At 40.0% G+C, this 12,174-nt stretch overlaps 1 protein-coding gene across 2 annotated transcripts in view; it reads right to left on the bottom strand.

The window, feature by feature from the left end:
* LOC125225808 (neuroglian) overlaps positions 1-12,174 on the bottom strand; it is a 63,195-nt gene that overhangs the window by 25,250 nt on the left and 25,771 nt on the right. For both annotated transcript variants that reach the window (XR_007177024.1, XM_048129662.1), the window contains exon 6: positions 11,734-12,009. Coding sequence is in view for 1 of the 2 variants with exons in the window: in XM_048129662.1 (XP_047985619.1) it covers positions 11,734-12,009 (276 nt within the window). In the remaining variant the exon portion in view is untranslated. The remainder of the gene's footprint in view (positions 1-11,733; positions 12,010-12,174) is intronic.

The raw sequence follows: 12,174 nt of genomic DNA, 5'->3' as shown, positions 1-12,174 counted from the left end.
AAAATATCGACGGGAGTTTATCCTGTGTTCGGTGTATCTCTAAGTTTACTGAGGCTCCGTCGTTGAGTGTTCTGCTACTTGGCTCTGGTTTTGGTGAGATTTCAGTTGAACGGTGCCTGTAGAATTTTCTTAAGATTGCGAACGTAAGTGCGCCTGCACCTAGTATTAGGGTGACGTACAGCGGTATAGTTGTGTGGTATAACGTGTTTGACGGACTCGCATCCAACTGGAGAGGAGTCTCGAATGTGAGGTTACTCTCGGCGTCGTGTAGTCCTTTGAGGTCCATGGATTTCAGACTGATGTGAGGGCGTACCGTGTTAGCTTGATCGTTAGCTTCGCGGGGGATGTCGGCTAGTTTTATAGGATGTCCTTTTATTACATCCTTGTCGTTGGTGATTGTAAACTCCGCTGTTCGTAGATAACATTTCAGTGGGATAGTAACTAGATAGCTTCCTTGTAGTGTAGTGAAATCTTCTCTGTTGCAGGATAACTGTATTTTCGTTGGTCGCGGAAGTGAGATGATATAATGTTGACCATCCAGTTCCTCCATGGCTGGCCTTGACAGGGATACTGTAGCGGGATGGCAGGATCCTTCCGTGTCTTCATTCTTGATCAATCTGTTGATGCAGTCTGGTGATGTCCGAAGTTGAAGGCTAGCTCCTTTCTCGCAGACATAGTGGTGGTTAAACTTCGGGCATTCTGCCTCCATGTACATGAATGAATCCTCATGTGTTGCTAGGAAGGGATATGGTGGGATGAGGACTTCTTGGTTTCGATTGGGTACAATGGACAGTCTAAATAGGTCGAAAACCTCCGACGCTATTATAGGAAATTGAAATGTAATTACTATTTCGCTATCGGTGTAATAGGATCCCGGGTGTATTATGTCATAATATTCTCGCAACTCTAAGTCTAGGACTCTATCGCTACCGTATAATAATTTTAACTTGTCTAACATGCTTCTTAGAACGCTAATCTCTATCATAGAATGATGAGCACTAGAACTACGGATAAATGCTAAACTATTTTCTATTCTTAAAAGCTCCTGGCTCAAATCTTCCACGTTTTCGCTTAAAATTATTAAAAGTTGGGCAAATTTTGCATATTTAATTAAACTATTTTCTCTGTAAGCATTACTATCTAAAATTACCTCTAAGGTGGCGTTAATTTTCTTTTGATTTTCCACCAGGGTGTCTAATATACTGCCTTGGCGACGCCCAATCCTTGCTTAGGCTCACGTGACTATTTAACTCTGAAACTATTTTATTCTGGTTCAGTTGTAAGTTTTTGATAAGGTTATTATAGTTAATGGCATCCGACTGGTCTAGGTTTCCGCTGATGCTTTTAATTACTGTCCCTAGTCCGTTCACGAGACCTCTCTTAACTCGTGCCGGTTCTAAGGTTTCAAGCTGACTTGCCACTTTCTGTAATTTATTTACTAGATATATTATTTGATTTTCATATAAAAGGTACGTGTCGTTAACTAGTCTAGCTTTGCATATCTGTAGCTGTCCAAAGGTTAAACTAATTTTATCTTTTATTTCGTCAAGTTGTATATATTGCAGGTAGGTATGGTAATGAGTCGTAAGTCGCATGGGTCCAAGTTTGTAGGGCAGAACTCCGGGTCCATCATCTAGGCTCTCAAGTTTTATCTCCGAGCCCTGCATCAGGGGAATTGTCAGCAGCAAAAGAACTCTGTAACAAGGGATGATCTCCTTTAGGGACGCGTTTTATGCGTGATTTAGCTACGGGTCCTCGTTTTTTCGAGGTATAAATGTGTATTGGGAGATCGGCTAGTACTGTATCTTGGGTATAACGAGGGGCGGTTTTCTGTCGGCTTGCTAGAGGGTTTTTTATAAATACTTGTTGCTGCGGGGTATATTCTGGTTCGGGTTCGCGGCTTTTATTTCTACTTTCTATTAGGGAGGTTCGATTTGAAAGGGATGTATCATTAATTATATCATAAACTTGTTTCATTTGCATCTTATGGTTTTGGACGTACTGTTGCAAGAGCCGTTCGGTTATGTCAGTGTCGAGGGGGTTTCTGGGGTCGAAATGACCTGTCAATAAGTCGAATGGTCTGCACTTAGTGAAGCTGTGAATAGAACTATTATAGGCTATGATAGCATAGGGCATAAGGTTGATAATAGGTTCATCTTTCTGTTTTAATTTTAGTATACGGAGATGTTCGAGGATCGTAGAATGGTAACGTTCTATGATGCCGTTATCATTTGGGGAATGGGCCAAAATTTTATGGTGATTTATCTTGTGGAACCTGACAAATTCGGCAAAGAGCTGGTTAGTGAACTCAGTTCCGTTGTCAGTAATTATAGTGATGGGAACTCCATGATGCGTGCAATATTTCAAAAGGGCTTGAAGAATACTAACTGCGGTTCCGTCTCGTAAATGATATGCTTGACCATACTTGGTGAAAACATCCATGAAAGTTACGTATTTTTCATTGTGAACTGTAAATAGGTCCATATGAACTGTCTCAAAAGGCTTAGTCGCGGGGGGTACGATATTGAATTTAGGTCTTACCGGATTTCGGTCATATTTAGCCTGACCGCAAGTAGTGCATTCGTTAATGAATTTCGTGATTTGATCTTTCATTTTAGGCCAATAGAATTTTCGGGAGAGTGCTAGGTAGCATTCGGCAATGCCACGGTGATTGGTTTTCCCATCGTGGTAGTTATTAATGATTTCCTGTTGTCTAAGATAATCCTTTACATTTTCCAATTCTACTTTGGAAAGCACAATATTCATAGCGGAGCTTTTGAAACTGCTCTGGATGATGGGGATGATTTTATACATGGCGAGTGGGGGCTGTATAAGCAGGGCGGTTTTGACCTTCGGGTTGACGTACTCTTTGATAGCGTTAACAACGTCTGTCTCTAAATTGAAATTTGATACTTGGACGGATGCGCGGGTGTGAGTGTCGAAAGGTTTAGTCACGGTCGGTTTCCTTTTTACATCATCTACGACTGTAAGCACGATCTGTCTGTGAAACTTGTTGAGTGGCTCATCGGTAATTGGTACTTCCAATATGGGGCTCTCTTCGCTGGTATGCACAGTTTCTGTGGAAGAATTGCCTAACGTCTCCGGTATTTCTGTAGGGTTGGGTAGTATTGAGCAAAGCTCGTCGGCTACGATGGATTCGATTTCCTCATTGTGGATTTCCACTCTGGATAGGGCATCGGCGTTTGTGTTGGATTTACCTTTTTTATATACGACTGTGTAATCATATTCACTTAGCCTCAGTCTCCATCTGGTGAGACGTGAGTTTGGTTCCTTTATATTCATGATCCACTGCAAGGGCTTGTGATCAGTTAGAATTTTGAATTTACGTCCAAAAAGGTAGGGTCGGAAGTACTTTGTGGCCCAAACTATAGCGAGTAATTCCTTTTCAATCGTACTATAGTTAAGCTCACTCTCGTTAAGGGTTCGGGAAGCGTAACATACTGGTCTATCAGACCCTATTGGGCCTTGGGATAAGACAGCGCCCAAAGCGACATTAGAAGCGTCTGTTGTCAGGATAAATTCTCTGGTAAAATCGGGGTATTGTAGCACAGGATCATTTGTAAGGAGAGTTTTGCATTTTTCAAAACAGTTAACATAGTCAGAGTTAAGAGTAATCTTGTTTCCTTTCTTTAGGCAAATAGTAAGGGGCTTAGTAGTATGGGCAAAGTCAGGGATGAATTTTCGGTAATACCCAAGGAGGCCTAAAAATTGCTTAATTTCCTTTGGTGTTTTAGGTATCGGGTAGTTTTGTATCGCAGAGATTTTCTCAGGGTTCGGCTTTATGCCGTCCTTGCTTATTATATGTCCAAGGTAAGGTGTTTCAAGTTTCAGGAATTCGGACTTATCCATCTGGATCTTAAAATTTGATTCTCTTAACCTCTGGAAAACCTTTTCAAGATTGGTCATATGTTCCTGTAGCGATGTACTGAAAACAATTATGTCGTCGAGATACACGAGGCAAATTTCGTTTTGGAGGCCTCTCAGCACGTTGTCCATGACCCTCTGGAAAGTGCTGGGTGAATTACGGAGGCCCATCGGCATCCTGAGATACTCAAAATGACCTTGCTTTACGTTGAAGGCTGTCTTTGGTATGTCCTGGGGGTCCATCTCAACTTGATAAAACCCGCTGGCTAGATCCAGTGTGGTAAAATAGTGACATTTTCCCAACTTATCTAGCACATCCGCGATGTTTGGAATCGGGTACTTGTCCTCAATTGTTTTATCATTTAACTTGCGGAAATCGACCACAAGGCGCCATTTTTGCTTCCCTGAAGCATCCACCTTTTTGGGTACAATCCAGATAGGGGAGCTCCAAGCAGAGTCGGAGGGTTGAATTATTCCTTGCTCGAGCATCTTAGCTATCTGATCTCGAACCTCCTGTCTGTGTATAAATGGATATCGATAACTTTTCGTATAAACTGGTACCTCGTCGGTAGTCCTAATTCGGTGTTTAATTTTATTGGTAAATGTAAGGGCTTCTCCCTCAATATAGAAAACGTCGGCATATTGGGAGCAAAGTAATTTTAAATTAGTCGCCTCTTCCTCGTTCAGATGTTCCGTGCGCAGGCGCGATACTACGTCCTCCGCGCGTGTACTAGGGCACAGTTCGGTGCGCATGCACTCGATACTATGGAGGTCAGCTTGAGCTGGCTGGTCGAGCGAGAAAATGACGTCATTCGGGGATTGGTTTTCAACCTCTATATATCCACGGCTGTTTTTAACCACTGTAAAACAGGCATGAATCATGCAATTGCTAATTATCTGGTCTCTTACTAAGACCTCACCGTCTGCGGTGTTAATCGGGGCTTTTATTATTTTCGACGTGCCTGCCGGGATTATTTCCTCGAAGTAATTATTTGCTTGGCTCGAGTGATATACTCGTATCGGATTGCTTGAAGTGCGGGTGAATAAAGTGTGTGTTTTAAAGTCAACATTAGCTTCCCAACTCGTTAATAAATTATATCCTATCAGACCATCAAAATAGTCGTGAAAACGATATAAAAATAGTTTTATATCACCAGTGTCATTAAGATCCGGGAAACAGGGTATCGTTAGCGAATAATCATTTCGGCTCACGGCGTGAACATTGGTGACCTCGAAAGGGTCGTACTTAAGGGGAAAATTTGGGAAATAGCGTTGTACTGCCTCGGGGCTGATAAAGGACTCGTTAGCGCCAGTGTCTATTAAAAGTTTGAGTGGTGGGTCGCTGATCTGAATATAAGGCAGTTTCCTTTGAGACTGTAGATTTATCTCTATTCTGGCTCTCGTGAGCTGCTGTCCTTTTGAAAATTTGGCTGTTCACTAGTGCTGGCGGCAGGTAAAGTCTCGTTGCTGTACTGATAATCATAATACTCTGCTTCGACGTCGGGACCAACGGCGGGATCAGATTCCGTATAATCATCATATGTCACTGTGGTATCGTAATTATATTCCGGTTGCATGTAATAGTTATCATAGTATGAACCACCGGCATTGTATGAACATTCGTTCATGTGAATTTCGCGTGGTTTAAAAGAGGGCTGATTTGACATGGGCAATACCTTTGGAGAATAAGCCTGAACTCCACTCATAGGTTTAGGATTCGATCCGTACTGGGGGTTACTCCTAGGGGGTAGTCGAAAAACGTTACTTTGAGGGTTGTAATTAGGGGGACGGGCGCCGAACATCTGTTGCGTCCTAGTGGGCATACGGTTTTGAGGGTACGCTTGCGTTGGGTTAAATTTAGGTGGTTGCGTAGCTTGTTGCGTCGGGCGCTGACCAAAAGGCAGTGACCAATTCGGTATCTGGGGCGAATGGAATGGACGTGGTGGCGTAAACCCTGCGGCTGGCGAGGGCAAAGCTACCCTATTAGGTTGATGCGCTTTAGCAGTATCTCCTCGCTGTTGCACATACATTACATTGAGTTCTTCCTGCACGAATTCTAGGGCCTTCTCAATCGTTTCTGGTCGCATGCACCTAATGCGTGATCCCAAGGGTTCCTTCAGGCCACGTACAAAAGCTTGCATAGCTATCTTTTTATAAAGAGTCCGTTTAGCTTCTATAGTAGTGCCTAAAGTTTCGTGTAACGTAACATACGTCATCATTGTGCTCAAAAGTGTCTGGCAATGGTCGTAAAACTCTTGGGGTGTCCTATTACCCTGGCTGGCTATTGAGAGGTCGTTGTATAACGCTGTCTCGTCACGTTGGTCAGAGAAATTGTTAACAAGGGCTGTCCTAATACCTAACCAGTTATCAGGAATGCCATTACTATTAATAATGCTTGCAGCAGTACCAGTTATTTTATTTAGTATTCCGTTAACAACGCATAGATTGAGCAATTCTCTTCCGGCTTCATTACGTACATAAGCGTCGACTACTTGATCACATATTTTAATGAATCGCGTAAGGATATTAGGATTGCCGTCAAATTCTGGGACTAGACGCAAGGTCTTGTAAACATCCTCTGGGGTTGCGGACATTATTGTATCGGACTCAAATAAGGTTACTGAACTATCTAAGGGACTTCCTAACTCTAAGTTGTCTAAATTCCTACGTAAATCTAGTGTTGCCCGTCGAACCTGACCCGGTGCAGGTTCCCGAGATCCCGATTTTTTGGGATGAAAAATTATGGAAAATAAGGATATACAGTATAGGGAAGCAAGCACACAAGAACAATTCAGGGGTACTCACATATGCTTCATTCTTGGTCCTTCACGGGAATCGATAGCTGGATTCGCCTCCGGTTTGCAGCTCGTAGATTCTGGATACTCGGCAGCGGTGCTTGATAGCCAACCCGGGTGGCTCGCGAACGCGCGGTCTCGATTTTTAGAGAACCCGAAATATTCACGAATTCGACCCGCGAGTATCCTACCGACTGCGCCAATTACGATAGCTACAATCGGAGGTCCGAAAAAAAACCAAAAACTTTTATTACTAATTTAATTAAAATCAAAGATACAAAAATTATAGCCTAAGTGCGATGACAATTGTTCGAAGTCTGAATCAAGAGTGCGTGCTAATAGAATTGCATTAGTTAGGTAAAGTCGTGTTATGCTGATCTTGCGCCTCGTGCGGCAGGTCGGTGAACGTGCGCAGCTGACTCGGTGGTTGTCCTTATGGTGCAATATGTAATTAGCGAGTAATTAATGATGACACGTACTAAGCATTGTAAAGTGATTTGTGTAGGTATAGGCTGTGGTATAGGTCATAGAGCTATGACTGAAGGGTTAATACGGCGTATATTTTATTATTTTAGTGTATGCATGATGCTCATATGGTGTAGCAACATTATATTGTATGTCTTGTCAGAGCAATAGTATTAGCAATTTTAAGGAAAATAAGATTTACATTTTTGTTTACTGTTCAATCATTGGTTCATTGGTTCAATCCTTAGACGAAAGTGTTCTTATATTCATTCTGTATAATGTGCGTTAAGTAGGTAGGTACCTACATAAGTTATATAACAACATTACATTACATTAAATCTGATTAACAAGTCTCGAGATAATGTAAATCTCATTAACATTAACACTTTTAAAGCGGAGTAATGTTACTATCTTTAATTTGTGAGAGACCAAGGAGCGGAGCGGCCGAAGAATAAACAGATTGAATACAGCGAGGAGAGAAGCAATCTAAGAACGTTGGAGTTGCGAGCGAAGAGCGAAGTGACCGATGAACGTAGCGACAGAAGCGTGAATCCACCGAAGCGTAAACCGATTGAAAAAACACAGTGGACAATGCACTGTGAGACCGGAATTCTCAATGTAGTTTGAACGAAAGAAGAGCTCCTGAGACAATTTGTGGAGAAAATATAGTCATTTTAAGGTTGACTTGATGTGCATATAGCTAGAACGCTATAAATACAATGTTCTCTATAAAATGTATCTATAAAAGTGGAGCCATCGATACAGTTTTGAAGCAAAGATCACACTATTAATGTTTATTTTATTTATTTCCTAATAAAGTGGAGCCCACAAAGTTTCAACAGTCAGAGAGCGGAGATCTTGACTTCATTCGTGGAGAATTACATAGTAAGTTTAATTTAAAATGATAACATTTTGTTTTAATTTCTTGTGTTTTATATATATAATTATGGTTAGTATTTAAATTTATCATTATTTTTTGACTAAGTTGTTTAAGATTATTTTAATTCCTTATTTATTGTATTATTATTTTTGTATTTTTGACATGTTTTGTTTATGCCATTAAAGGTTTTGAATTGAGTTGAATGGATAGCCTATCACTGTTAAAATGTGCCACAAACAGCTACTACGCCTTAAGCGGAGCCTTCGATACAACTTGTGAACAAAGATAGCAACGTTACTGTTAAAGTAGGGCACATATAGCTACAACGCATTTAGCGGAGCCCTCGACACAATTCATGAAAAAAAATTTAGCCACGACACTGTTAAAGTGGGGCACATATAGCTACAACGCATTTAGCGGAGCCCTCGACACAATTTGTGGAGAAAAATAGCCACGACACTGTTAAAGTGGGGCACATATAGCTACAACGCATTTAGCGGAGCACTCGACACAATTTGTGGAGAAAAAATAGCCACGCCACTATTAAAGTGGGGCACATATGGCTACAACGCATTTAGCGGAGCCCTCGACACAATTCGTGGAGAAAAAATAGTCACGCTACTAATAAAGAAGGGCATTTTACTGTAGGTTCAGATATAATTTTGCATGCCATTTTTGGCTAAACATGTATTGCTAGTCAAAAATAGTAATGTACCAACTAATGTATACCATGTTTATCGCAATAAAGTAATTCATTCACAAATGGCTACAACGCATTTAGCCGAGCCCGCGACACTATTTGTGGAGAAAAATAGCCACGCCACTATTAAAATTTGGTACATATAGTTACAACGCATTTAGCGGAGCTCTCTCGATTTTTTTTTTTTTTTTTTTTTTTTTTTTTTTTTTTTTTTTTTTTTTTTTAGTGGGGTACCCAACATTGTAATCTCAATTTTCATCACTCATCAGGGTTTTATTTCTTTTCTACCCGATACTCAACCAATCATCCTTGACGCTATTATACTATCGGAATACTATTTCAAGACATGCTTACAATATTTATTATTGACACAAGTAAATCTTTATTTACAATAAGCTCTTATAATTATAATCTCTAATGTCTTAACAATGTCAAACAATATCTAATGTTCTAATGTCTTTATTTTTATTTCTTTATGATTTAATTGCTGGACATAGACACATGTCATCCAAATAGTAGGTAATAATTACTTACAAAAAGAGACTTGCTCACATAGGGTACTTGTCTTCACACAAAACTGATAGAAAAAATTTTGATGTGACCATGATGCCGAGCTAGAAACCCGTAATGTTCGCATAAATCCTTTCGTCGGCATCGAAGTACGGCCCGTACTATATACAACAGCAAGCAACAGGCAACACTGTCAACACATTTGTGATCCCTATTACCACGGCATAAAGTCTAACGATAGTCAGTTAAAGGTGTTGCTGTTTGTGCCATGGATTCGGTATTAGTTAAGGCGCCTTAGGTAAGATCGTGCAAGCGCATCCGGTTTAAATGCATCAGTTACTGGCAATGTGCAGTCGGTCATTATATTTATTAATACATTATTGAATGAATCAAAAGAAAAAATATAGTTTAATTATTGGTTCCAGTATTTGTAAATATTGCTACAACTATTGCTCGTTTGACTTATAAATATTGTTGAATGTTGTTACAATTTACATAACGATGCGTTTTTCTTTTAAACTTTTTATAAAAGGCGCTTTATCACCAACCAGAAAAAATATGTTTATAGATCAGACATGTTGTTAACGTATATATACTGTTCTATACGCCTACGATATATACGAGTAAAATCATATTCGTAAATATTGAAGTCAGAGATCACATCGATTGTCAGTAGGTAGTTTAATAGTTACATATTACTGTAAGTAATCTGTGATTTACGTATTACTTAAACACATATACTAGTAATAAGGTAACACTACATCGTATTACTTTCCTACTGCAACTTAAGTATTCATACCGAAAGCCTTTTGTTTGAAAAAGAAGGTAGTCGTAGAAAATCCTATCGTATGACCAAATATGACCGCAAATAAATTTAGTATTTCGTTAACTTCTTAGTTCTAGTTATCAATAGGCAAGTGAGGCAAGCTACTTAAATGATAGTACAATTGTGTGTTAATGTGTAAAATCACATTAGCTCGTAGCTACGATCGAATGAAAAACAAAACTATTATACACTCGCCGATAACTAGACTAAACTCGCCGGTACTATACGGCGGTCGGCAGTTGTTCAAATATGGTTTGAATTCTATAATCACCATTTAGCGCACTATAGGTACATAAGTAGGTATTAAATCACTTACCGAACTTCATAAATTCACAACATTTACACTTTTAGAGGAACACTTATTTTGACGAAATTACGTGTGACTCGGACGACACAAAAACATGTAATGATGGGTTTACGCCGCAGGGCGCTGGGCTATGTTGAAGGTAGTAGGTATGCATGGCGAGAACTTGTTTTTTAAATTTTATATCTCTGAAATGTGTGACTTTGGACGGTACGATTCCGTGTGCTGCATAGTAAATAATATTTGTTGTCTCGGATTTGGATAGGAAGTATAATAGTTAAGATCCACACAAATATTCCCATTCATTATATGAAGTAGGTAAGCAACCCATTTTATTATTCTCGAATAGGTATGTATTTGGCTGTCGTAGAAAAAGTATAGTATACAATCGTAACATTATGAAGGCTATAAAAGTCTCGTACCTTACTTAGGCCACTCGGCAAGCCATCGTGGCCTAACCGCGGTACTCAACTTTTATAGCCTTCATAACGTTACCGTTATATAATATACTATTATGGTACTTTCATTAAGGTCTAGCAAATAAATTTCGGACAACCCCTATCTGGCTTAATTTGAGAATATTTCAATGACTGTTTGTACGATTTCAACAAACAAAGGTTAATATGCTGCCAAAATATATTCTTTAAGAGTCCTCTTCATGGTTTTTCAATTGGGTACTTGCAGAATAAATGCGGTGAATTTATATAATTAAAAAAAAAACGCTATTTTGAGCAACGTTCCGGATTGTCGTAAATTTTTGATGCAAGCAGGATGAGAGAAACAGATAAAAAAATTAGCCATAGGCCAAAGTCTAACTGACATTCACGGTGTTTGAACAGTGCCTAAACCAAATCGATATAAACAGTGTATGATAGTTAAATTCGACATCAAAGTCGGAGTTAGAGGAAGCACCATGCCACATTCTCTAAATGGCCGCCATACACAGATCCTGAACTTTATTTCTTAAAAATAACTATGGCTAGACTATGTCCAGATATTCTGCTTTGTGGATCATATGTCGTTGAGGTTCACAATCACACAGTACAATTTTTTTTCGCAATCGTATCGTTTTTTACGCACTTTGTGAATTTTCTAGTAGCATTTGTCCGGAATCGTAATTGTTACTCGGGAGGATTAAGTCAATACTGTCTAAACCACTTGCTTCACGTCGAGTTTCTAGGACAAAATGTGAACCTTATTATGTGCCTTATCAAGCCTATGTCTTGTTTTAAGAAAAAAATATAATAGCAAATAAATACGGCTACTCAAAGTTGTCCTCATACTTAACGATACAGTCTTTAATACTCACATTTGTCATTAATGTTATACCTCTACATCAAGCTTGTATAAACAGATAAAAATACTCACATTGGACATTAATGTAGACATCCTTGTACACGTAGCCGATGGAGTTGGTAGCGTTACAGCCATAGTTGCCAGTATCCTTCTTGGTAAGTCCGATGATGGTGATGGAGTCAGCGGCTACCGTGCGGCGCGGGTTCGGCGGGGCGCGCTCTATGGGCTCTCCGTTGTAGACCCACTTGATTTGCGGATCGGGGGAACCGTCGGCCCTGCAGCGGATCACGGCGGTTTCGTTTTCGGCCAGGTTTAGTGATTCAGGGGCGACGGTGAAGTAAGGGCCGGCTGTGAAAAGAAAAAAATGGTTAGGAAATCTTGTACTCTGTGAGTTCTCTTTATCTTAGTGACCTGTCACATCCAAAAGAAGCCCGGGTTTGGCTCGGATTACTGTCACATACGAAGTGAAATGAGATCGTTGGAACAAGCAACTTTGTCATAAGAGTCCAGACT

Source organism: Leguminivora glycinivorella, chromosome 4 (assembly GCF_023078275.1).
Source record: "Leguminivora glycinivorella isolate SPB_JAAS2020 chromosome 4, LegGlyc_1.1, whole genome shotgun sequence".
Lineage (NCBI taxonomy): Eukaryota > Metazoa > Arthropoda > Insecta > Lepidoptera > Tortricidae > Leguminivora > Leguminivora glycinivorella.
Note: the sequence above shows the minus strand (reverse complement) of the source record. Positions and strands in the feature narration are given on the sequence as shown.